This window comes from Neolamprologus multifasciatus, chromosome 15, assembly GCF_963576455.1.
Source record: "Neolamprologus multifasciatus chromosome 15, fNeoMul1.2, whole genome shotgun sequence".
Lineage (NCBI taxonomy): Eukaryota > Metazoa > Chordata > Actinopteri > Cichliformes > Cichlidae > Neolamprologus > Neolamprologus multifasciatus.
Window position 1 is genome coordinate 38,450,693 of NC_140453.1, and position 27,408 is coordinate 38,478,100.

A 27,408-nucleotide genomic window follows, 5' to 3' on the forward strand; every position below is an offset into this window, starting at 1 on the left:
TATTTTGAGTTTGTGATTATCTGCCTCGTCCTCCCTGTCTTTACCTGTTAGTTTCACTTGCTCCACTTGCTCCTCTGTCTTGCTGCCTAATTACTCTCCCTGTCCCTGTCAACCCCTCTGTCAGAATACCTGCTTATGTTGTTCCCTGTTCTTCTGCCATATTTTGCTCCAGCTTGTTGCCCAGACTTTTTCATGGTCCTCGCATCCTTCCTGGCACCTGTTCTAAATAATAGACTAAAACTAGAACTAGGCCTACTTTCAGTTTTAGAGTTTAATAACACTGAGATAAGGGACACTCTAGGTCTTCAATTCCAGAAAGAAAGCTAGAGTCAGTTACTGATGTACTTTATGAATCTAACCTGCTCAGTGCTAGGTTTTCCACAGCAAACTGTGAGTTTCTATCCAACTCTTCTTCTCCTACTGAGGATGCTGAAGTACATGTATGACACTCATTTAATCAATAGTGCAATAGTCATCATAAGGACATGATCACCAGACACAGATGATCATCACTAAACATTTATTATCAGCTCAGAATTAAAAGATGGCTTTTTTCATTTCTCATGCAAGCACTTAACTCAGAGTGAACATGTTCTTAGTTGATGAAAATATCTGATCATCTTTTCTGGCACTCGACAATCAGAGTTAATCAACCACAAATTGACCTGTGTTCTAGTAGAGCTTATTTATGGACCTTGTACATCAGCCTTATAATTGGCTCACCATGTGTTATTTGTCAGATAGACAACAAACCAATAAGGAGAAAAACACAGTACTTAGGCAAAAAAAGAGGGGAAAAATATACAGGGTCCAGTAACCATCAAAGTGGCAGACATCCAAGAAAGGGTCTCCAGTATGAAGACTTGAACAGTACCAGGCCTACTGACTGAAGAAGCTGACTGCACTCCATGAGCATCTGGCAGCACAAATAAACCAGCTGCAGGTAGATGAGAGAAAGCCAGAATGAGTAACTGAAGTTGGGCAGTCCTGATCCCCAAGGACCTCCAGAAGGGACCAGTCCCATCCAACTATCGGCCAAAAACCTGCCTCAGTACCACATAGAGGCTCCTGTCAGGCATCATAATAGCTAAGATGAATAGGCATATAGCTCAATACATGAGCTTGCCACAGAACAGTATTGGCAAGAATACAAGAGTACAAAATACCAGCTACTGGTAGACAGAGCAGTTGGATTGACAGTGGAATGTGATTTGGATGGGAAAAGTGTAGTTGGATGGTAATGAAGAGAGGGATAGGTAGTCAGAACTGAGGGGATTGAACTACCAGAAGGCAACACTGCAGACACTGAGGACAGCTAAAAGTACCTGGGAATCCAACTGCTTTCCTAAAGCTGCAACCCTCAAGTACCTGCAGAGAGTAAGGCAAGTCTGAGCACAAGATCCATAGAGGCTGGGGTCTATCACACCAGGCAAGAACCAAGGAGCAGGCTGTTTAAAGATCCCCCTGAGACAATCAAGCACATAACAGCAGGGTGCAAGATGAAAGCAGGTATGGCATCCTTGGAATGCCATAACTGAGTGGCTGGAATAGTATACAGAAACATCTGTGCTGAGTATGGCCTGGAAGTCCTGAGTTCAAAATGGGAGATTCCCCTAGGGTGGTCAAAAATGACCAAGCTAAGATCCTGTGGGACTTCCAGATGCAGACGGACAGAATGGTGATAGCTAGCCAACCGGACATAGTAGTGGTGGACAAGCAGAGGAAGACAGCCTTTGTAATAGATGTAGCAATATTGAATGACAGGAACATCAGTAAGGAGGAACATGAGAAGCTTAAATACTAAGGGCTCAGAGAAGAGCTCGAGAAGAAGTGGAGGATGAAGGTAACAGTGGTCCCAGTAGTAATCGGGGGACTCGGTGCAGTGACCGCTAAGCTAGGCAAGTGGCTCCAGCAGATCCCTAGAAAAACATGCGCAATCAATTCAATTCAATTTTATTTATTCAGCGCCAAATCACAACAACAGTCACCCCAAGGTGCTTTATCTTGTAAGGGAGAACCTACAATAATACATACAGAAAAGCACAGGCACAGCAAATACAAGCTCCCAGGGCTCTGGTAGAGAACCTTGAAGGATGAAGACCACCTGCAGGGGCAAGAGAGTATTATATCCTACAGAACATGCATGTTAGAGCAAATAAACAAGGATGTTAATATCTTGACATATAGGATGAGGGCATAGTACTTATATGTTCAGTGCTTCTTTTAAACAGAAAGTCGGTTTGTTCTGTTACAGTCAAAATGCCACATATTTCTTTATTACAATGACCATGATGGTGAAAGTACTTTTTTAACACAAATCTAACCCAAACCCTGATGGTAAACCTGTGTATATATTTTGAGGATAAAGCCATAACACCCTATATGGCCATTAAGTTAGTAGTAGTAAGTAGATTCCTGATGACCAGTGACTTTAGGAAGTTAGGTAATATGAAATCATTCTATCATTTAGATACAGTTCATTTATTCCCATCTGTATATGAAACCCTGAAAATTGTTTATTCTTCCAATGAATGTTCTAACAGTTACCCAACATCCTAACACCAACGTATGTCCAGTCTTAAATCTGCTGGTACTGGGACCACGTTGTATTACTGTCAGTCTCAAATGAGAGCAAAAGTAATTGAGCTTGATTAACCTGGCCCTTTGCCATATCATTAGATTGATAGAAGGAAGTGGCAGATCAGACAGGAGAAGGCGGGAAGCACTTAAGTCATAAAGCAAGGTCATTCTGACCATGTGACTCACTCTTTTGCAGTGTTTGTTTCCATTTCCTTTGGCACAGTACTCACAATGTCAACTGTGTGAACGAGGGCCAGATATTTTACTTTCCTGGGTGACCATCTTCTTGACAGCTGCATTGTAAATGGAAATTGAAAACAGGAGACTGTGCATCACTATGCATACACTATATTTGCTATATGGATGGCTGCAGTCAACTATCTGTTTCAGTGCCAAAAAAGCTGCTATGTCAATCCTTTTATCACATTTATTTTGGGCTATCTGATAAACAAACCAAATGCAAGTCAGATTCATCAGGGAAGTGTTTTTTTAAAAAAAAGAAAAAAGAAAAAAAAAGACCGAACACTACAAGCAGGCATCATAAGGCATCCACTGTAAATGGAAGGTTTTGTCTGGCATCAAAACCAATGTGGTCGTTGTCATGTTTAGTCATTCTACTGCTTATCTTTAATAATATACTAGGTTTTTCAGTTTATTTCAGAGCCCATATTTATCAAGAAGATAAATCAGAATCAGTATCCTCCAGAGTGTAACAACTCCAATATTTTATTTATTTTATATGCATGTAAAATAAAATAAATTGCTGGAAAAGTTGTGGCAACTTTGCTCATGAATAAACTTTCAAAATCTTTTCTCCAGTGAGTTCTACTTCTAGTATGCATGCAGTATGTTAGCAAATGATTGTGAGGCTCTACTGTGCACCCAAACATGGCTAATTTCTTTCCCATTTGGTCTGATATTTGGCTGTTATATAGTCCTCCTATCTTCATCATGTATAATGTCTCTGAATACACATGCACTAAATTCAGAGCTGAAGGTTTAGCAGGAAACAGTTTGTGTGCTTTTCTTATATAGGAGATTAGACAAAGCAAGCAAAGTCTGGAGATCTCAGTAAATATTTCCAAATGAAGAGCAATATGGGTAATAAGTCTGTGAACATTTCCAGTAACTGAGTATCTGCTGAGCTGCCCTGAGTGTGTTCTGGCTTCATTTAGGGAGAGAGCTTTGTCCAGGGAGTACGCCGTTACAGATGTTTATGACATTCTGCGGGGGAGCAGGGGCTCATGCTTGCAATGTTTGTATGGGAAGAATTTGGGGAGAAGACCTGACATTGATCTTATTAATTACTGCCATAAAAACAGCAAACATCATTAAAGTTTAATTCCATTAGAGCTCCTCATTCCACCGGTATTCATTAGCAGAAAAGAGTGGGAAATGGGAGGCTCTGAGGGAGGCGACGTGCATCTGTCCACACCCACACACACTCATGTAAGAGCACACACACACACACACACACACACACACACACACACACACACACACACACACACACACACACACACACACACTCTCTCTTTCTCTACAGTGACTCTGAGAGTGTTGTGCAGAATCCGAATAAGGGTACCACTGTGATATGGAGACAGCTGTAGTATCAGAATTTTCTGAAGAATCATACAATATATTTTGAAGTTGGTCAACTATTATCAGCCTTTTCTTGTCATCTAGTCGTGGTTTGGAAAAAATTCCAAAATGGAAGTTATGCCAACTTCAAGATACGACTTTGACTCACTGTCAGCATGAGTAGCCTGGACTTTTTTGTTAAACTGTCTAGCAAGAAATAAAAGGGCACACCACAAGGGTGACTTAGGCTATGTTCACACTGCAGGCGAAAGCGCATCAAATCTGACTTTTTTGACCCTATGCGACCCATATCCGATCACGATTTGACAGTGTGAACAGCACAAATCCGATATTTTCAAATCCAACCTGGGCCACTTTTGTATGTGGTACTGAATCCGATATATATCTGATGTTTTAGAAAGAGACTGCTGTTTGAATGGTCATGTCGCATTAAATCCGTCTTTTACGTCACTGACACAAGACAGACGCCAATTATCAGCGCTGGAGAAGCCCAATACAGTCGTTTGCTGTCACATTTTACTTGTAGTGTGAACAAGCAGACAAAAAAATCGGATTTGATCAAAAAATCGGAATTGAGCATTAAGACCTGCGTGTGAACGTAGCCTTAAACTCTTCCCCTGAGGTCTATTTTTCATGTTACTGACCTAATGACTGCACCCTCAACTGTGCACATCAGAATGGTTATAATGATGATATTAGGGGCAGACAAGCTAGAGTGTAGTGGCCTGACATCAGGTCACTACAACTACAACTAAGACAGAATTTCCATCCATCCATCCATCTTCATCCGCTTTATCCGAGGCCGGGTCGCGGGGGCAGCAGCCTAAGCAAAGAGGCCCAGACCTCCCTCTCCCCAGCCACCTCCTCCAGCTTATCCGGGGGAACACCAAGGCGTTCCCAGGCCAGCCGAGAGATATAATCTCTCCAGCGTGTCCTGGGTCTGCCTCGGGGCCTCCTCCCGGTGGGACATGCCTGGAACACCTCACCCAGGAGGCGACCAGGAGGCATCCTTGTCAGATGCCCAAACCACCTCAGCTGGCTCCTTTCGATGTGGAGCAGCAGCGGCTCTACTCTGAGCCCCTCCCGGATGGCCGAACTTCTCACCCTATCTCTAAGGGAGAGGCCAGCCACCCTTCGGAGGAAGCTCATTTCCGCCGCTTGTATCCGCGATCTCGTCCTTTCGGTCACTACCCACAGCTCGTGGCCATAGGTGAGGGTAGGGACGTAGATCGACCGGTAAATTGAGAGCTTCGCTTTTACACTCAGCTCCCTCTTCACCACGACGGACCGGTGCAGCGTCTGCATTACTGCAGCTGCAGCCCCAATCCGTCTGTCAATCTCCGGCTCCCTTCTCCCATCACTCGCGAACAAGACCCCGAGATACTTGAACTCCTCCACTTGGGGCAGGAACTCATCCCTGACCCGGAGTGGGCACTCCACCCTTTTCCGGCTGAGAACCATGGCCTCAGATTTGGAGGTGCTGATCCTCATTCCCGCTGCTTCACACTCGGCTGCGAACCGCTCCAGTGCGAGCTGGAGGCCCTCATCCGATGAAGCCAACAGAACCACATCATCCGCAAAAATCAGAGATGAGATTCTGAGGCCACCAAAGCGAAAGCCCTCCGCCACTTGGCTGCACCTAGAAATCCTGTCCATAAAAATTATGAACAGAACCGGTGACAAAGGGCAGCCCTGGCGGAGCCCATCACCCACCGGGAACGAGTCCGACTTATTGCCGGCAATGCGAACCAAGCTCTTGCAACGGTTGTATAGGGATCGAATGGCCCGTAGCAATGGGCCAGACACCCCACACTCCCGCAACACCTCCCACAGGACACCCCGAGGGACACGGTCGAATACCTTCTCCAAGTCCACAAAACACATGTAGACTGGTTGGGCAAACTCCCATGCACCCTCAAGTATCCTCGAGAGGATGAAGAGCTGGTCCAGTGTTCCGCGACCAGGACGAAAACCGCATTGTTCCTCCTATATCCGAGGTTCGACTAGCGGACGAACTCTCCTTTCCAGCACCCTGGCATAGACTTTCCCGGGAGGCTGAGGAGAGTGATCCCCCTGTAGTTGGAACACACCCTCTGGTCCCCCTTCTTAAAGATGGGGACCACCACCCCGGTCTGCCAGTCCACGGGTACTGCCCCTGATCTCCACGCAACATTGCAGAGGCGTGTCAACCAGGACAGCCCTACAACGTCCAGAGCCTTCAGGAACTCGGGGCGGACCTCATCAACACCAGGGGCTCTGCCACCAAGGAGTTGTTTAACTGCCTCAGTGACCTCGCCCCCGGAAATTGGCGGGTCATTCCCCTCATCCCCAGACTCTGCTTCCTCCTCGGAAGACGCGTCAGTGGGATTAAGGAGGTCCTCAAAGTATTCCTTCCACCGCCTGACAATTTTCTCAGTCGACGTCAGCAGCGCTCCGCCAGCACTATACACAGTGCAGGTAGAGCACCGCTTTCCCCTCCTGAGATGCCTGACGGTTTGCCAGAATCTCGTCGAGGCAGTCCGAAAGTCTTTTTCCATGGCCTCTCCGAACTCCTCCCACACCCGAGTTTTTGCTTCAGCCACTGCCCGAGCCGCATTCCACTTGGCCTGTCGATACCTGTCGGCTGCCTCCGGAGTCCCACAGGCTAACCAAGCCCGATAGGACTCCTTCTTTAGCCTGGTGGCTCCCTTCACCTCTGGTGTCCACCATTTGGTTCGGGGATTACCACCACAGCAGGCACCAACCACCTTGCGGCCACAGCTCAATGCAGCAGCTTCGGCAATGGCGACGCTGAACATGGTCCATTCGGACTCAATGTTCCCCGCCTCCCTCGGAATGCTGTTGAAGCTCTGCCGGAGGTGTGCGTTGAAGATCTCGCGGACTGGGGCCTCTGCTAGTCGTTCCCAGCACACCCTCACTACGCGTTTAGGTGCACCAGGTCTGTCCAGCGTCCTCCCCCACCACCTGATCCAACTCACCACCAGGTGGTGATCAGTTGACAGCTCAGCCCCTCTCTTTACCCGAGTGTCCAGAACATATGGTCGCAGGTCTGGTGATACGATTACAAAATCGATCATCGACCTACGGCCTAGAGCGTCCTGGTGCCACGTGCACTTATGGACACTCTTATGTTCGAACAACGTGTTCGTTATGGCCAAACTGTGATTAGCACAGAAGTCCAATAACAAAACACCGCTCGGGTTCAGATCAGGGAGGCCGTTCCTCCCAATCACGCCCCTCCAGGTCTCGCTGTCGTTACCCACGTGAGCATTGAAGTCTCCCAGCAGGACAACAGAGTCTCCAGGTGGAGCACCTTCCAGCACCCCCCCCCCCCCCCCCCAGGGACTCTAAGAAGGCTGGGTACTCCGAACTGCCACTCGGCGCATAAGCGCAGATGACAGTCAGGACCCGTTCCCCGACCCTAAGGCGCAGGGAACAAACCCTCTCGTCCACTGGGAAAAACCCCAACGTACCGGCAGCAAGCCGAGGGGATATTAGAATACCCACCCCAGCCCGCCGCCTCTCACCAGGGGCAACTCCAGACTGAGACAGAGTCCAGCCCCTCTCCAGGAGACTGGTTCCAGAGCCCAAGCCGTGCGTAGAGGTGAGCCCGACTATATCTAGCCGGTACCTCTCAACCTCACGCACTAACTCAGGCTCCTTCCCCACCAGAGAGGTGACATTCCATGTCCCAATTGCCAGTCTTGGCAGCCGGGGGTCAGTCCGCCAGGGCCTCCGCTCCTGGCCGCCACCCGGCACACAATGCACCCGACCCCTATGGCGCCTCCTGCGGGTGGTGGGCCTGCGGTAGGATGGGCCCATGTCTCCTCTTCGGGCTGTGCCCGGCCGGGCCCCATGGACTAAGGCCCGGCCACCAGACGCTCGCCCTCGGGCACCCTCCCCGGGCCTGGCTCCAGGGCGGGGCCCCGGTAACCCTATCCCGGGCAGGGTAAACTGTTCCCTCGGTGTTCTTTTCATAAGGGTCTTCTGAATCGCTCTTTGTCTGGTCCCTCACCCAGGACCAATTTGCCATGGGAGACCCTACCAGGGGGCAAAAGCCCCCAGACAACATAGCCCCTGGGATCCCTGGGACACACAAACCCCTCCACCACGATAAGGTTGTAATTCACGGAGGAGAAGACAGAATTTAGATGTACATAAATGAATAGCTTAAAAGTGTTGTTTGCATTTTTTTAAACGGCTCTAACCATTTATATGTACACAGGAGAAGCTTTTATGTGGACGTCAGTTCACAGCCAAATACACTGTTGTCGAAAAAAAAAACAAAAAAACAAAGTTGCATTTAATTTCTTCCCTGTAATAATTCAACTGATTGTTTTCACTTTGTAAGAGACAGTCTGACTTCTGTTCTATATAAAAACATCAACATCACTTTTGAACCTGGAGGTGAAGTCAGGGTTTCGATCATGTTTCCTGAGATTTTGTGGGATTTTTGTGAAGTCTTTTCTTGCATTTGCTGGAAAACATTCTTTGCTGAAATGTAACTCCATGTGCTGTAAAGCAGCAGTGATAACAGAAAAACTGGACTTTGGTTTAGCCATAAAGTGACACCTGCTCCAAAAACTACATTATTACACTAAAGAATAATTCAGTTTTGTTTAGCTGCACTGTGAAAAAAAACAAACACCAATCCTAAAAAACCCAGTAATATTCCAGCAGCTGGGGCGCCAAAATAATACCGTAAAATAACAGAAAATAACTGTCTCTTAAAAATACAGTTATTTTCAGTAATGAAAACACAGTTCGTTGCCCTATTTTACTTGGGATTTTGCCTTTTTTCAAATACTTTTAAACATTAAATTAGGAACATTTTAATGTGATCAAACAATGACATTACCTATAAACAAAAGCAATGAATGTGGCAATCTGAATAATAATGCTTAGATTTACAGAAATATACAGTTAATATTATTTACACCAACTGTTATGTGATGTAAAAAAGTTGTATATTAAATTATATTTGATGTAATACTGCAGTATACAACAAAACATAATTTGATTTCTCTTTCAAAACATGTCAAAAAACTAGATATTGGGTTTGAAATTACAATTTACTGTTCTTTTTCTAGATTCTAGATAATATCACATATAAATTTAGTTTCTAAGTGTAATCTAACATAGATTTCCTGAATATGTACTGGACTTCCAATTTGAATTAAGTGTGCTCCCTGTAAGATTGTTGGTTTTACCTGTAACAAAACATCCAAAGAACCCTTATTAAACAAAACCCCTGTTTATAATTACATCAAGATTATATTAATTCTTGATCACATGTTGTGTATGAGCAGTTTTTGCATGTTTATTTTACTTATAAGACATGAGACATGGTTTCAATCATTAACATGAATTTTATTGACAAAATAAATTGGGTTGTTCCTGGAACAACCCAGAAGTAGCCCTAGCTTTCATAAAGTCTCACAGTTAGGGCTGCTGCTGGCCATTTGGGTTCCCTTGGAGAAATTTGCAATGTAATTATATGCAAAGAACAGCTAGAGTAAAACAAAAGCCTCGTTATGCTGATTATACTTCACTGATAAGTATTGATATGTTGTAAGTTGTCACTTTAATAAATTTTTTTATCAAAATAACTGAACGGATGGGACCGTCTTTGCAGAATATCCACCACAAGTGTCAATGTATAGCCTATTACAATAAACTGAGATGAAGATAATACTTAAGACAATGCCGCACCTGAAGCATGAACAGAGATACCTGTCAGCAGACAGTAACACACTAACTGGCTAGCGCTAATGCTAGCTAAATGTGAATAGGATTTGCAGCCTATATTTCACTTTTCCCTTATCAAGCGGGCCACCCGTGCTGTTGACTTTGGCTGTGAACCAGAGACCAGTGCTACTGAACACCAGATTATGTTATCCTCAGGATAAAAATAAGACCTTTTTATGTTTTCCACTCGTAGTCTGCAATTTTGGTGATCAACGTCGGAACCTCTGGATTGAACGCAAGGTGTTTCTTAGACGCGTTCCGCTCCACTTTGGATCCCTGTGAGGTAGCATGACATAAGCAGCATGGAAGGTGATAGGAAGACAGCATCTGCAGACTGTTCAAGTTTCTTTTAAGTGTTCTTTAGTTTCTGGTGTCACCTTTCAACAATTATTTCACAAAAACATAAGAACCTCTCAGTCAAAATCTCAGAGAAAACTGCACTCACCCCAACATTCACTCATCTCCCAGACTACACAAGACAATAGACACCCAGGTTGAGTTCTTCCTCCCCTCTCTATAATCTCACCCGCACCTGCAGAGTAAACTCCTTGAGACCAGAGAACTTCTGCAATGATGTAACAGCCTCCCCACCAGTTGAAGAGCCCCCAGTTGGCTCGATGCACCAGAGGCCCCCTGCGCCAGGGCTGAGCCCCCATGCACCCACCCGCCCACAACCTCGGCGACACACCAACCAGGCCCCAAGCCCCCAAGGCCCAGCCAGGGCCCCCGCCCAGAGATGGAGCACCCCCAAAACCCCATGCCCGCCCCGAACCCACCCAGGGGCTACCAGGTCAGTAACCCACGTCCGTCAGCACAGACCCTCCCCCAGCCCCGCTGCATGCAGCCACAAGGAAACCATCATCTAAGAGCCATCTGTAACAGGTCATGACAACAATCCCGGGTTGAGCCCTCCAAGGAAGACGCTCCTAGGTAATCCCCCGACACCCCAAGCCTGTCCCTACCCCCACACCAATCACAACAGCGAAGGTGGGACCAAACTACGACACCCCACCCCCACTAGGTGATGGAGCTGATCAAAGGAGCCCAGAGGGATTGATCTAATGTGATGGCAGAATCTGTATCAAGACTAATATAATCTATTATATAATTTCTATATTGGTTAGAGTTAAGATTATTTTTATTTTTCCAGTTCATGAGGACTGTTTTCTTGGCAATGCATAGGGCAGTGAAAACCATGTGGGCTTTATTTTTTTCTGTAGTGTCATGATCTAAGTTGCCCAACAAGCACACTAAAGGGGAAGTTGGAATGTTACAACCTCCATTATTCATTGGAGGTTCATTCTTATCAACAGAGTTAGTCCTGATACTGACTGCAAAAAAGAAAAAGAAAACCAGTGACACTTCTGTGAAAGGATAAAATAAGTGGTCAGATCAATGAGGTTTGTTATTAGCATTGGCTAAAAACATTCATGAGTGATTTTACAGTCTATATAACCTATCTATGCTAACACTATAAGAGAGTCCTTCTGTGAAACAGAGGCATGTACTCACCAGAAATGAGCATCTTGTCAGACCGTGTTACTGGACTTGTACTGGTACTCAGTTCAGCTCCGCTGAACTGTTGGTTACTTGGAGGACTGTCAAACACATCTTGATGGCCTAATAAAGGAAACAGGACTGGAATTACATCTTATATTTGTACACAGACATCACAAAGCTCAATTTGTGAATATCAATAGTTAACATAATTATACACTCAGCTCAATTGATACACTTTGAAGTGTTCCTCTCTCGCTATAATGCCGCGCAGTACAACACAACTACCATCCACTATTACAGTTTTTCTCCATTGGTTTGGCTCATTTCTTTAAACAGAAATTACATTCTTAAAACTTTAAGATCATTTGGCAAAACACTCTTACAGTTTAGCACAACACTATAGCTCACCTGCAAAAGCTCATATCTCTTCCAAAACTGTTCACTCAGGCTTCAATCTAAATCCCTTTCTCATTTAAACAGTCAGTGTCTCCAAAATAGCAAAGATCCTTCTCAATAGCTTTGGCTCATTTCTCGACACAGATCGGACATTCTCATCATTCTTGGTGCTTTTGTCAAAATAAACCTGGATGGTTGATCACAACAACATGGTCCACCTGCAAAAGCTCATATCTCCCCTAAAACAGTTCACTCATGTGTCAAAACTACATTTCTTTCTAATCTGAATAGTCAGTGCCCCCAAAATGCATCGTCCCTTTGGCATTGTGTGAGTACTGCCATACAAAATGTTTAGATGTTTTGTCACTATGGCAGAGGACCAACAATATACAACAGAAAAGAGTAGCCTCCAAGGTTTGACATCACAGATTGCACTCACACTACCAAGGTAATGATAACCATTTTTTATTCACACGCAAAAGAAAGTTTCATACATATGTAAAAAGAAAATGTACATTACAGTAGTAAATTGTATGAACACAAAATCAAAAAACAAGGACTTATTCAGTGGTCGCTGTACTCATTCTCCCGCTGCACAGTGACTGGAATACTACTCTAAACTGTATAAATTATGTAATTCCATAGTTTACAGTAATTTGTTCAATATATTTCTTGTCATATTTAGTATCAAAACATTCCACTAGTCCTCTCCACCTGCTAGTATAGACCTACCACTGTAGGCAGATGCACACAAAATCTCTACAGTAAGTTATACATTTTTTGCCTCACGCACAGTGCCCTGTCCTATACAACATATAATTCCATCATAGATTACATAGAGTACATACCTGTTTTCCCTGCGAAAGGTTTGGATGATGGAGGAGACTGTAGAGCGAGGCACATTAGGCTGCACTCGACGACCTGCCTCTGCCATTGTGAGGCCATGGTTTATGACATGGTCTATAATTGTGGCCCGAATTTCATTCGGGACAGCACAGTGTCTTCGCGCTCCTCTTCCCCCTATTCCTCCACCACGCATTCTCAGTCCTCCTCCTCCTCCTCCTCTTCTTCTTCTTCTTCTTCTTCTTCCTTGAGGAAGAACTTCCCCTTGTCCGTTTGCTTGGCCTTGTCTATCCATGTTCAGAGATCGGACTGGCTCTGGTCAAGCTCTATATATCTGTGTTTGGCAGCACACAATCATGGAACACACCTGTATGTGACACCTAGTTTCACCTGACTGTCAATGACTGTCATCAATTTATCAAATATTCAAAGAAATTCATATATGGTATTCATGGTATTATGTTCTTGACCAATTTTGACAATTGAACAGACGGTTGTGCATGCGAGTACTTATACAATGAAATCATGCTGACATGTTTTGGAGAGAATGATCATTAGACTGAGAATCAACTAATCAGTTTAGATCTACAAGATCTATTCATTTGGAAAATGTGCTAAATGTGGGCTAACTGTGTAACTGTAGGCTACTTGTACTTAATCATTTGCAAAGATGCACTGAGACATTTGAGACATGTACTAAAGCATTTGTCATTTGATAAAATGAATGAGAAATGCCATTCTGTTGTGAACATTTGCCAAGAGGTTTGGAGGTTTGTCCAAGTTATTTTGAGAATGCAATTTCTGTTTCAAGAAATGAGCCAAACCAATGGAGAAAAACTGTAACTGTGTCAACAAGTGTGCCCAGTAAGTTTATTTGACTATGCATATTTTTCTGACATGAAAGTTTTGTTACATACAGAATTGAAATACATACTTGTCTTTTTAAGCTGTGAGAGAGGTTTTCTGACTTCAACTGGCCATAGGACAGGAAGGAGCTCACTTTCCTGCAGATAGCTCAGGTCCTCCAGTCCCTCAACTCCCAAATCTTGTAGAAGCTCAAGCAAAGGCTCAGGGTCTTTCAGTTTAGGTAGACTTGACTTGATGAAGGACAGAAGCGGACTTTATGTATCCATGACTAGGAGGACTAGAAGGGATGAGAGACTGGTTTTTGAAGCATGAGTGTAAAATGTTGTCCCACACAGCTTGTACACAGGCGAAGGATAATAATCTAGCCTCAGCCCAGGTTTACAACAACTCTGCTAGCCAGCAAGATAGCGGCTGGTCTAGCTGTATACTAACTGCAACTTATACTGACAGACAACGTGCTTTACCTTTATAGCTAGGGATTCCATGCCTTTTACCATCTCAGTAAACCACAAGCCATAGTGGTCAAGCAATACCAAGTTAATTCTACTAAGCTGAGTTTGATATACTTGCCTTGCAGCACTGGGTGGACAGTGTTGGGAAGGTTACTTTTAAAATGTATTCCATTACAGAATACAGAATACATGTCCCAAAATGTATTCTGTAACGTATTCTGTTACGTTACTCAATGAGAGTAACGTATTCTGAATACTTTAGATTACTTAATATATTATCATGCTGTTTACAACTACATGAATGTACTATTGCTGTGATTTATTACTGTTACTGAAGGTCCGCGGCTCCAAACCGTAGTAAAGGGACCTCTGGCTAATACGGTGGGTTCTGTGTCGAAAACTAGCTTTACTTTGTTGTCTGGGTCAACTTTGCTAGCGAGAGACAGAGAGAGGCGTTGAAAGGCTGCTGCAACGGGACTTATTGTTTAAGAGGAAAACACGAACACAGCGTACAGTCGAGTCTTAATAGCTTACTTACAACTGGGCTCGTCAGGCTCTCTTCTTGGCTACAGTGGTTATTATTATATTTACATGCTTCCAGCTAAAGTTTTTGCTCGATGACAGCTCGTACTTTTCCTTTTTCTCCCTCCCTCGCTCACAGACACATAACGGGTATGGCAGTCCATTCTCCCTGCAGCACGGACTACACTGCCTATGATGCTACATTCTTTAGAGCTATACCGGTAGCATTCTGCCTATTAGCTTAGCACAACAACAACAAAAAGGCCTCTCTCACCCAGGAAACACGCAGAGAGAGAGCGTCACCCTGTAACCATGGCAACCGCAACGCTGCCACCTGGAACAACAGAACGTAGCTGTCAAACAAAACCCAAACAGTCCTGACCCGCCACAATATGAAACAGGGAAGTACTGCCATGTAATCCATTTATTTCAACAAAGTAACTGTATTCTAAATACCACCTTTTTAAACGGTAACTGTAACGGAATACAGTTACTCATAGTTTGTATTTTAAATACGTAATGGCGGTACGTGTATTCCGTTACTCCCCAACACTGTGGGTGGATGATCTTTCACCAACCTCTCTCTTCCACCGGGCTTTCCACAGGCATACCCGCGACCTTGTGGTTGTTAGTTCAAATTTATTGGTCGATGTTTAGCATCATGTTTTTTATTCCTATTGATTATATTTTCACTTTTTACCTCTGAATTATTGAAACAGACCTAGATGACATAATATTTTCAGCAAAATTCTAATATTATAAAATATTCAATTTTTGCCTTCTTTTTTTTGTTCACACATTCACATGCATAGTTATTTTTCTCACACTTATCAGATATTGTTCATATCACAGTCAGCAACACAATTCATTTCTACACTGAACTATATTGCTTTTGTTTAATCTCTCAAGATCTGCAATGTCTCTGACAACAATTACTTTAGCTTGTTCTGGTGTCCCATTAAGTCTTATGAATACCTTATATTTCCTGGTCCAGGTATCTTGGATGTGCCTTTCCTTCTTCAATAGTCTTGCCTGTCATGCAATTTCAGCATTGCTCTTGGTGAGATGCTCATCCACATATACGCCGGTTCTCTTTAACTTCTTTCTCATCTTTAACAGTTCAACTTTATATTTCCTGTTCACAAATCATAGTATGATAGTTGCCATCTTGGTATGTTTTTGTGGAATAGTATGACATGCAGCTATGTTTTTGCTATCCAAAAGAATATCTTTGTCTTTGAAAAACTAAATAACTTGCTGCTCAAGCAAATCCTTTTCAGCTCTTGGTGCATCTCCCCCCTCCTTGTCACCTGCTGTACTCCTTGCACAGGTGTAGTGATTTGTCTTCAGTCCAGAAATAATCACATCTTCCATTCTTGTATACTGCTCCAAATCTTCAACTCTTTTTTCCAGCTCTTCAATCTTCTTATCTTTTTCCTTAATCACAATCTTCAGTTGTCTTACTTCTTCAATTAAGACCAGTAGTCCTGCTTGCTGTTTCACCATCTTACTCAATTCCTCTGACATGAAGTTAAGAGACTTCTTAACTTCTTCAATATCTTCTGTTAGCCTCTTAGTCGTCATGTTTCTTGATCACCAATTTAAATTCTTAGAGGACTAAATTAATTCCAGGCTCCAGGTAATCCAATAGGCCAGGTGTTACTTGTAGAGCACATGTGATGAAAAAAGGACCCCAAACTTCAAAATTTGTGGAAATACTCACACAAAATGAAGCAGAACTTCTTTGTGAAGATACGAGTCTTAACCAATCTTTTGGATGTTAAGTTATTTTCATGATGACTCTGTGGAGTCTTTTAAAAAGCAGTTAAAAACTTTAAGTTTAAACAGGCCTTCTGTTAAGATTTTTTTAAATTAATTACTTCATCATAACTGTTAATCTTACTGTGTATCATTTAATCTCTTATATTGTCTATATTGGTACATAACATTCTGTTTATTTTAGCCTTTTGTGTACAGCTTTTTGACTGCCTGTTATCCGCTTGTGCCTTGTACCAACACAGAGCAGAGCAGCTACCTGAACGCTACTCCAACAGAGGTCGATTATCAACTTAATAATTTTACCTCTTTAATATGTATTACCTGGATGGCCTCTAATTTTCTGCTTCTAAATTTAAATAAAACTAAAAGTTATCATGCTCTGCCCTGAAAATCGTAGAAATATGGTATCTAACCAGAATCTTTCGATGGCATTATCTTGGCCTCCAGTCCATTATCTTGGAGGAGTTTTTTTAAAAGTCCCTTGATGTTAGCCTTAAGAGGTGAGATCTTCAGAGAACAGTGTTCTGTACCGTGGCCTCTGCTTTCTTTCACCAAGCAACCAAGACAAGAGCACAAACAGCATTACGTTTTCCACAGAATCAACAGTCTCGTCAGTTGACATATGTGATTGATAAGCGCAAAGATGCTAAATACTTTGGTAAAGCTACACTGAATTGTATCCTCATCTGTCCTCTTGAGGCACTCTGAAAAGGTCGCAAGGAGACAAGTCCTCTGCCCCAGGTATATTGCTTTTATGTAGTTGACTTATATCTCATCAGACCTTTTATCACTTAATCCATCTATCTGACCTTTGGCAGAGTCTCTAAAACTATTTCTTTTTACAGATTTTGCATCGAGCCCCGTCAAATCCCTGAGCGTGAGCCATTTCTGAATGATTAATGCCCTGCTTTGTTCTGCTTGAAAAAGCTTTTCTTACAAGCTCTATTCAGCTGGAGATCAGTGGAGGGGGGAGACATAGACAGTAGTATAGGAATAAATAACATTGTCACACCCCAAAGTCATATCTCGCCGGCTGCTGACAATAAAAAAGAGAATCTTTCAGGGTATGATTCATTACTTGAATGGAATGCAGATTGCCTGAGAGGTATTTACTTTAGTACAGTCAATCACAAAGAAAGTACCGGCAAGCTGGAATCTTTCCACATTTGTCTTTCTTCAGACATCAGTAAAACTAATGATCATACAGTCTTCACAGAACTCAGAACAGAAAAATCACGCACATGTAAATAAAAGCAAAACAGGATATAGGCACAATATGAATACCACTATAGTGTGACAATGACTTTTTTTATTCCACAGAATGCATCCAATCTGTGTTGAAGGAAAAGAGCGGGAACTCAGGTCCATCTGGTCAAGTGTTGATTGTGTAAGGGATGAGATTGTCCATGTGGCAGCAGACCCTTCTAGCACAGGGGAGGAGGAAGGGAAAAACACGAACACCTTGGCTTGTCCAAATGTGAAGATTTCAATTTTTTCTAAGTGCTGGTGCAGTGTTTATGCCAAGACTGCACTTTAACTGAGAGAAAGAGGGAGATATAGTGAAGTGCAATATATTTACACAGATAAGCAAGAGGTCAGAGCATAACCTGCCTTTCCTTTTGTATACATGTCTAACTTCAGGATTACAATAGCATGATGCTGGGGCCTTGCCCAAGAACATTTTTGAATCATCAAGACATCAGTATTTTTCAAATGAGGTACTTATTGGCTTATCAAACACTATCAGAAATCTCTTCCACTTTGCATGTACCTGCCATCCGATTCTCAGTGTGTGCTTCAAATTCCACTATGCCCATTTTCTCATCCTTTAGACAAATACATAAAGGTGAGAAAGGGAAATGTACAGATAACTGCAACAACACTATTACCTTTAAAGTGAAGTCCCTTTAATAGGAGGCAAAATGTGTGGTTGTCCTGCTAGACCTCAGTGCAGCATTCAATACTGTTCACCATAATATTCTATTAGAGCGATTAGAGCATGCTGTAGGTATTACAGTCATTGGGCTGCTGTGGTTTGTATCATATCTATCTGATAGACTCCATTTTATTCATGCAAATGGAGAGTCTTTTACTTTTTGACTGGTTAACGCTGTGAGGTTCCAGCTGCCACAGGATGAGTCGGAGGGTACACCCTGGACAAATTTCACCTGTCCATCACAAAGCCAACCATAGAGCTATGTGGTAAAGTGGAGTAGTGGAGAGCCTCCATGCACACGTGTTATTTGAATTCCTACCAGATGATGATGGACGAGGTGGAGCTAGATTCAATGATGGAGGACTAAAACTGCACCATCACTGACTTTGGCAGGTTGTATTTTTTTTAGCTGGTGAAGTAAGGTCATTCTCTGCTGTGCCTTTTTGATGAGGAAGCTTATGTTTAATTTTAGGTCCTGGGAGATGATGGTTCCCAGGAAGTGGAAGGACTTCACTGAGCAGCCGTGCAGGAAGATGGGACTGAGGATGCTTCAGTTTGAAGTCTACTATCATCTCCACTTCCAAAATGTTGATTCTGTTCATCTGGACGTAGCGTTTCGTCACTCATCCAAGTGACTGCTTCAGTCTCAGCTGACTGCAGGTTTCCCCGACCATATAAACAGTACATTTGCACAATAACTGAAACCAGCCCACTGAATGAACAATGGGCTGTGAGTTAGTATGCTATCTTCATTTTAAAATGAAAATAAAATGAAAATATTTAGGATAAAGTGAGTTTTTATGCAATATTATTATTATGCTAGAATATATTTATGAAACTCGGTGACAATATTACAATATTCATTTAAGTCACTTGCTTGAACAATTAAAATGCAATATAATTTTATTTAATTGAAAATGTAAACTTCTTTTAAAAAAGATGATAGAATATAGTTCATAAAAAGCAAGATGTAAAAAATATCTGAAATTAAGTGGCTGGCCAATCAAGACCTACCAAGTCACTTGATAGTTTCCAGTAGTAATTCCGGCACTGCAGGCTGCTGCTACGAAAGGAAATCAACATTTTCATGAAGGTTGCGAGAAGATAGAAACTTCAATTGCTCTAAAAATCTGGTAGACATTTCTAGAGTGACTTCTGCATTGTGGAGGAGTTGGGACCTCTCTAGTGGCTTGGCTAGAAGAAAGAGAGACGGCAAAAGTGATGACAGGATTCCTCAGGGGCACTACACGGGTACTTTTGATAATGCAGCTTTTTCTATGCATTTGGAACTTTTTTACACAAGTAAATGGCGTTTTGAATCACCGAAAACTGAGATATTTTAAAACTCCTGGTTGGACATTTTGCGAAAGCTCAGTTTTTGCGTTTTCATGTGGACGAGGAATACGGAGTTCGTATGTGCCTTTTTTCACGTCACGCTGTGCGCCATGTGATAAATTTCTACAAATGCGGATTAAATACTGTTAATCTTACTACCTGCAGTTTTTACACACTTACATATACACACACAGTTACTGTCCCTCCCTTTAGAAAGGCAGAGGCGTCATGGTGTAATTATTTTACATGTAGTTGTTTTCTTCGTGTGTAATAATATTCAACATTTCTATCAATACATTTTTCAAAAAATGCCTCTCTGTGCAAAATGGTTTCAAAAACACAAACAACTGTGGGATACTGTTTGTCTGTGATTTGAACAGCCCAGCACGTGCTTCCGACGCAGGGGAAACTAATTCTGTCGGGGATACCTACCTTGGCATTTGTGCAGGTGAAGCCAAAGGCAAGATATGCTTCATCATATTTTCTAGTATTTGGCTTTGAAGGAAGTTGGTTTGGAAACATATTTGGTGATGCTTCATCTTCTGCTTTGCGTTTGTGTGGGAGCCCCATCAAAAACCTGTCCATTATGCTAACAGTGTCCAAGCGTTCTTTTCTTTTAAATTTTATTATTTTTATTTTTTTATTCACACCCCCCCATCCCCCCTCCCCATGGCTCTGTGCCCCCACTTTGGGAACCTCTGAGCTAAGGGAACAGCTGGATGTAACTGAGAAAATGAGGCAAAGGAAGTAAAACAGAACATGTGCCACAGGGAAAAACCATTACAAACTAAACCAGCAAGTAACTAACAATTACAGAGTTATACACACATGTACACACCGTAAATTTATAGTTTGATGTTGTTTTTAATTTTTAATTTTGTATTTTTAAGTCTTGTAAACATTTGTCTCTTGTGGCTGTTGCTTTGTTATTTTGTGTTAAATGTAGAAATCTAAATTTTGTAGGAATTACCAGTATTTTTACATTTGTCATGTCCATAGCTCTTTGGAGTCACCTAATCCTTTGTTTTTTTATTTGATTTTTAATTATGTGGTTGCTTCAAGTCTCTGCAGTAGTTTTGTGTCTCTTTGTGGGTTGTTTTGGATGTTTTTGCAGAGATTGAGAATGACCATGGCTCATTTAATGTTTTTTCTGTATTTCTATATTGTAGATGCATACTGAAGACATCAACTATACGAAGAAGCAAGATATATGGAATTTTGTAGCAATGAAAAAAATGATGAATAACTCTAAACATATCTTATATTTCAGATTCCACAAAGTATCTACCCTTTGCTTTGTTGACAGCGCTTCAAACCCTTGGCCTTTTCTGAATGAGCTTCATGATGTTGTCATCTGAAATGGTTTTCACTTCACAGTTGTAGAATCTCTTGCCTTCTTAATGGAGTTGGGGTCATCAATGATGTTGTGCAGAAGTCAGGATGGTACACAGCTGACAGCCCTATGTGACAACTGAATTCATATTATGGCAAGAACCAATAAGCTAAGTAAAGAGAAACAACACTCCATCATTACTTTAAGAACTAAAGGTTAGTCAGTCTGGAAAATTGCTAAAACTTTGTGTGACCCGTGGTAGGTACCTATCTAAAATAGGACAGAGCCGTAGGCGCACAGTCAGTTAAAAAGAGTTTAATTTTTAATACAAAATAAAAGTAACAGTGTAACAGCGGCACCTAAAAACAATTAAAAACGTTACCTTATTAAAAACGATAAAACTGTATGATTGCCTGTGAGACAGGACGAGCGCTGCGGGGAACCGTTTAGGAACAAATTGACATAGCACACAGGTTAAAAAGAGACGGCAACTCACACATGACCCCAAATGGGCAAAACACTATAGAAAAAGGCAAATCTTCAGTGCCGTCTTCACTCAGGCCCACCGCTGTGCATGGAAAAGCGGTGAGACAAAAAAAGGATTTGTTTTCCCTGCAGCGCCTTCACCGTCTGCGACTATATATATATATATATATATATATATATATATATATATATATATATATAAATATATAAAAGGGGTCAAAATACTAAAAGAATCAATCTCTGTGGTGCCTACTGACAAGAGAAAAATAAAATCGACAGCCGCAGCAGTCACAGTCTGTCAAAGTACACCAGTATAAAACAAATTAAAACACACTGATGTGTCGGGTCCTTTGCCCGCAGCCAGAAATCCACTTGGCAAAGCAGCAGCTCGCTACTCTGTCCACAAGTTCGCGTCACACCCTAATAAATGTGGGTCAGTGGCGGTGAAGTCCACTACACTGTTCTCACGGGAACGCAATGTTTCCCACCGTTCTGACAGAAGTTTAGGGGGACCCGCATCAAGCTTTCATGGAAAGAAATTAAACACCAACTTGCCCAACTTGGACCAAGCACTGGCAGCTCCAGGTTTGCTGAGGAATACCTAATTGCCCACACCTGAGCTTATGAAAGGGGCAAAGACCAGCTCCGCCCACCAGGGGCAGTTCCCAGACTCAGGTCTCACCTGTCACAATCTCCCCCCTGGTTTTTGCATTGGCGACCCGACAATGAAACGTTAAAACCACGGTCTGTAAAAAGCTGTAACTGAATGTACACTAGGTGGCCTGGCTTCAGCTGATTGGGGCAGATGGTGTGGGTTGGAATGGTGGCCAGCTGTTGAGCGTGTCGTTCTTCTAACTGTACCACTTTCAGCTAATGGAGTGGGGACACTACACTGTGGAGTCAGGGTACCAAGCTCAGTCCCTTTGGACTGCAGCCTCATTACTATAGCCAGGTCCTCTGGGGGTTGTTGGGGACAAGGTGCAGAATCCGTTCGTACACTTCGGGGGTCACCTCTTGGGGACTCCCTTTGTTGCCACACATAAAAGTCTCCCTCATCCTCAGACAGGGGTAACCGGTCAGGTGAACTTCTAGGGTTAGGAGTTTGCTGGAGCTCTGCCCTTATTTTCTCACAGATATCAGCAGGGATCGGCTTAATCAATTGTCTATTAACCTGTCTTTTCTGTTCTGGATCATGGAGTGGGGCCACTGTATACACAGGACCAGCGCCAGCAGGGGCACGGACAATACAATACGGTGTAGCGCCCCAAAAATCTTGGATTTTATTCCGGCCCCGAATGCTGTGATCTCTCAAATACACTAACTGATGCAATGGCAAGGGGTCAGAAGCTGGGGCAGGTTGACAATCTGCACGCAGTGTCGCTGCTGCTTTGGTGCGGTTAATCACACCTTTATAAGCTACATCTAGATGTTTCTGATGCTCTTGGACCCAAGTGTGCACCAGGCCTTGGGTGGGTTCCTCCACTCTGCCTAACAAGAAGTCAATTGGGAGCTGGGGCTCTTGGCCAAACATAAGAAAATAGGGTGACTCACCCGTAGTTTGATGGATTGTGGTATTGTAAGCAAAGGTGAGCTGCTGTAAATACATGGGCCAATGACGCTTTTGCTCAGGGGGCATGGTTCTCAACAGATCATGCAGAGTCCGATTACAGTTTTTCTCCATTGGTTTGGCTCATTTCTTTAAACAGAAATTACATTCTCAAAACTCTAAGATCATTTGGCAAAACACTCTTACAGTTTAGCACAACACTATAGCTCACCTGCAAAAGCTCATATCTCTTCCAAAACTGTTCACTCAGGCTTCAATCTAAATCCCTTTCTCATTTAAACAGTCAGTGTCTCCAAAATGGCAAAGATCCTTCTCAATAGCTTTGGCTCATTTCTCGACACAGATCGGACATTCTCATCATTCTTGGTGCTTTTGTCAAAATAAACCTGGATGGTTGATCACAACAACATGGTCCACCTGCAAAAGCTCATATCTCCCCTAAAACAGTTCACTCATGTGTCAAAACTACATTTCTTTCTAATCTGAATAGTCAGTGCCCCCAAAATGCATCGTCCCTTTGGCATTGTGTGAGTACTGCCATACAAAATGTTTAGATGTTTTGTCACTATGGCAGAGGACCAACAATATGCAACAGAAAAGAGTAGCCTCCAAGGTTTGACATCACAGATTGCACTCACACTACCAAGGAAATGATAACCATTTGTTATTCACACGCAAAGAAAGTTTCATACATATGTAAAAAGAAAATGTACATTACAGTAGTAAATTGTATGAACACAAAATCAAAAAACAAGGACTTATTCAGTGGTCGCTGTACTCATTCTCCCGCTGCACAGTGACTGGAATACTTCTCTAAACTGTATAAATTATGTAATTCCATAGTTTACAGTAATTTGTACAATATATTTCTTGTCATATTTAGTATCAAAACATTCCACTAGTCCTCTCCACCTGCTAGTATAGACCTACCACTGTAGGCAGATGCACACAAAATCTCTACAGTAAGTTATACATTTTTTGCCTCACGCACAGTGCCCTGTCCTATACAACATATAATTCCATCATAGATTACATAGAGTACATACCTGTTTTCCCTGCGAAAGATTTGGATAATGGAGGAGACTGTAGAGCGAGACACATTAGGCTGCACTCGACGACCTGCCTCTGCCATTGTGAGGCCATGGTTTATGACATGGTCTATAATTGTGGCCCGAATTTCATTCGGGACAGCACAGCACCTATTCCTCTCAGTCCTCCTCTTCTTCTTCTTCTTCCTCCTCTTCCTTAAGGAAGAACTTCCCCTTGTCCGTTTGCTTTGCCTTGTCTATCCATGTTCAGAGATCGGACTGGCTCTGGTCAAGCTCTATATATCTGTGTTTGGCAGCACACAATCATGGAAGACACCTGTGTGTGACACCTAGTTTCACCTGACTGTCAATGACTGTCATCAATTTATCAAATATTCAAAAAAATTCATATTTGGTATTCATGGTATTATGTTCTTGACCAATTTTGACAATTGAACAGACGGTTGTGCATGCGAGTACTTATACAATGAAATCATGCTGACATGTTTTGGAGGGAATGATCATTAGACTGAGAATCAACTAATCAGTTTAGAGCTACAAGATCTATTCATTTGGAAAATGTGCTAAATGTGGGCTAACTGTGTAACTGTAGGCTACTTGTACTTAATCATTTGCAAAGATGCACTGAGACAATTGAGACATGTACCAAGGCATTTACCATTTGATAAAATGAATGAGAAATGCCATTCTGTTGTGAACATTTGCCAAGAGGTTTGGAGGTTTGTCCATGTTATTTTGAGAATGTAATTTCTGTTTCAAGAAATGAGCCAAACCAATGGAGAAAAACTGTAAAACGCTCACACTGGCCATTACCTTGTGAGTGGTAAGGAGTGGTGCGAGTCTTTTCCACACCATATAACTGGCACAGCTGCTGAACTACTGCTCCTTCAAAACTCCTCCCCTGATCAGAGTGGATCCTAGAGGGAACACCAAAGCGATAAAACCACTCATAAACCAAAACACTGGCCACAGTAGTTGCCTTTTGATCCTTAGTAGAAATGGCCTGAGTGAACTTTGAAAACACATCAGTAAGAATCAATACATTTTCACGGCCATCAACGGAGGGTTCAAGGCATGAGAAATCAATTGCCGGAATCTGATTGGGCCTCACAGCCATGAGGTGACCCATGGTTGTTTTAGGTTTCAGGTAAACTGCTTTAGCCTGTGCACAACGCTCACATTGCTGACAGTAATCCTGAACCTGGTGTTTTCCCCCACCCCATCATGTGTATATAGCGCACCAGTGTGATTAATAAAGTGTCGTTGAACCGTGCTACCTCCGTCTGCGCCTGAGTCCGTTCCACTCCCGTGACAGAATATTCCAGCCACCATGGACTCAGTAGATTCAGCTTCCTCCCCGTCTCCCTCCGCCCCGGTCACACTGAAAGCGATCTTACAACGCCACGAGCAAATGCTTGTTCGCCTCAGCGAGAACGTCTCTGCCTTAACACTAGCAGCTGCTCAGCGCACTCCATTGCCGGAACCCTCGCCTACCAGCAAACCCGCCCAGGCATCATCAAGCTCCGCAGTAAGTGCTGCCTCACCGGTTCTAGTCCCGGCTGTGTGTGAGTCTCATCTCCCCACACCTGAGCTGTTTTCAGGGGATGTAGGGAAGTGTGCGGGTTTTCTTATGCAGTGCTCACTCCAGTTTCGCCAGCGGCCTCATGCCTTCTCTAATGACGGGAGTACCCGTCATTAAACCCGAAATTACTTATGATGATTTTTTGTCTCTGTTTCGGAGTGTTTTTGATAAGGGCTCCACTGCTGCGGCGGCTGGGCTCCGCCTCATGAATCTGAAGCAAGGTAAGCGGAGCATGGCAGATTTTTCAGTTGACTTTTGGACACTAGCGACGCAAGCAGGGTGGGGGCAGGAAGCATTAAAGACGGCACTGCTAAATAATGTGAGTGAGGAGATTAAAGATGAACTGATGGTGCGTGAGTTACCCTCCTCTTTAGGTGCGATCATGTCCCTATGCATCCGAATAGACGATCGCCTGCGTGCACGGCGAAGCACGCAACGTCGCTTCGCTCAGCCTCGGCCACCGAGGGACGCCTCACCGGGGCCCGGAGCGGCACGCGAGCACGGCGAGGTTGAGGAGGAGGAGCAGCCCATGCAACTTGGACGTTCGCAGCTCTCGCCCGCAGAACGTCAACGGCGTATGGCCGCCGGTGAGTGTTTATATTGCGGCCGTAAGGGCCATTTTGCCTCTTCATGCCGGGCACGGGCAAAAGGGCGCGCTCGCCAGTAGTTGAGAGAATACTGGTGGGCGATATAACGACTAAAAGTTCTCTCCCCCGGCTTATGTTACCTGCAAAACTCACCATTAAGAACGTTACCCACTCTCTTCAAGCTCTAGTGGATTCAGGTGCTGAGTAGAGTTTCATTGACGCAGCTCTGGCGAAAAAGCTAAACATCACACTACATGCCCTACCCAATCCACTCGCTGTCACAGCCCTATCTGGGCAGCGCTTGTCGGACATAACCCAAATCACAGAACCCCTGTCTCTTACTCTCTCGGGTAACCACTCAGAGCGCATCGAGCTTTTCGTGTTTCAAGCACCGCGCACCCCCCTTGTATTGGGTTATCCATGGCTGCTCCAACACAATCCACACATCGATTGGAAGAAAGAGAGAGTAACCGGGTGGAGCATTGACTGCTACATGAACTGTCTCCGAGCTGCACCTGCTCCAACCACATCTCAAGGGCCTGACCAGCCGGTCGAGCCTCCGGATTTGACCTCGGTCCCGCGTGTTTATCATGATTTGGCTGAAGTGTTTAGTAAAGACGGGGCACGTTCACTTCCCCCTCATAGACCGTATGACTGTGCGATTGATCTCCTGCCTGGGGCTCCGCTTCCATCTGGTCGTTTGTACAGCATTTCTCAGCCAGAGAGGGAGTCTATGGGGAAATACATTGCAGACTCTCTCGCTGCGGGCATCATTCGGCCGTCGTCCTCCCCAGTGGGAGTGGGTTTTTCTTTGTTGCTAAGAAGGACAAGACCCTTCGCCCCTGTATCGACTATCGCGGGCTTAACAAAATCACCGTTCGTAAGAAGTATCCTCTGCCCCTTCTTTCTTCTGCTTTTGAGTTACTTCAGGGTGCCACGATCTTCAGTAAGTTGGACTTGCGCAACGCCTGCCATCTGGTGAGAATCCGTGAAGGGGATGAGTGGAAAACGGCCTTCAATACTCACCTGGGCCATTTCGAGTACCTTGTGATGCCGTTCGGCCTGACCAACGCCCCGGCCGTGTTCCAGGCTCTTGTTAATGATGTTCTCAGAGACTTTATTAACCGATGTGCTTTTGTCTACTTAGATGACATTCTCATCTTCTCCAAATCTAAAGCGGAACATGAGGTCCATGTAAGGCAGATCCTGCAGCGCCTGCTGGAGAACAGGCTCTTTGTTAAAGG

At 43.6% G+C, this 27,408-nt stretch overlaps 1 protein-coding gene across 1 annotated transcript; it reads right to left on the reverse strand.

Moving 5' to 3' along the window:
• Positions 1-21,656: 21,656 nt before the first annotated feature.
• Positions 21,657-24,370, reverse strand: LOC146502723 (uncharacterized). The gene has a single exon (XM_085133717.1). The coding sequence runs from the start codon at positions 23,058-23,060 to the stop codon at positions 22,113-22,115; it is 948 nt and encodes a 315-aa protein (XP_084989843.1). The 5' UTR covers positions 23,061-24,370; the 3' UTR covers positions 21,657-22,112.
• Positions 24,371-27,408: the final 3,038 nt, after the last annotated feature.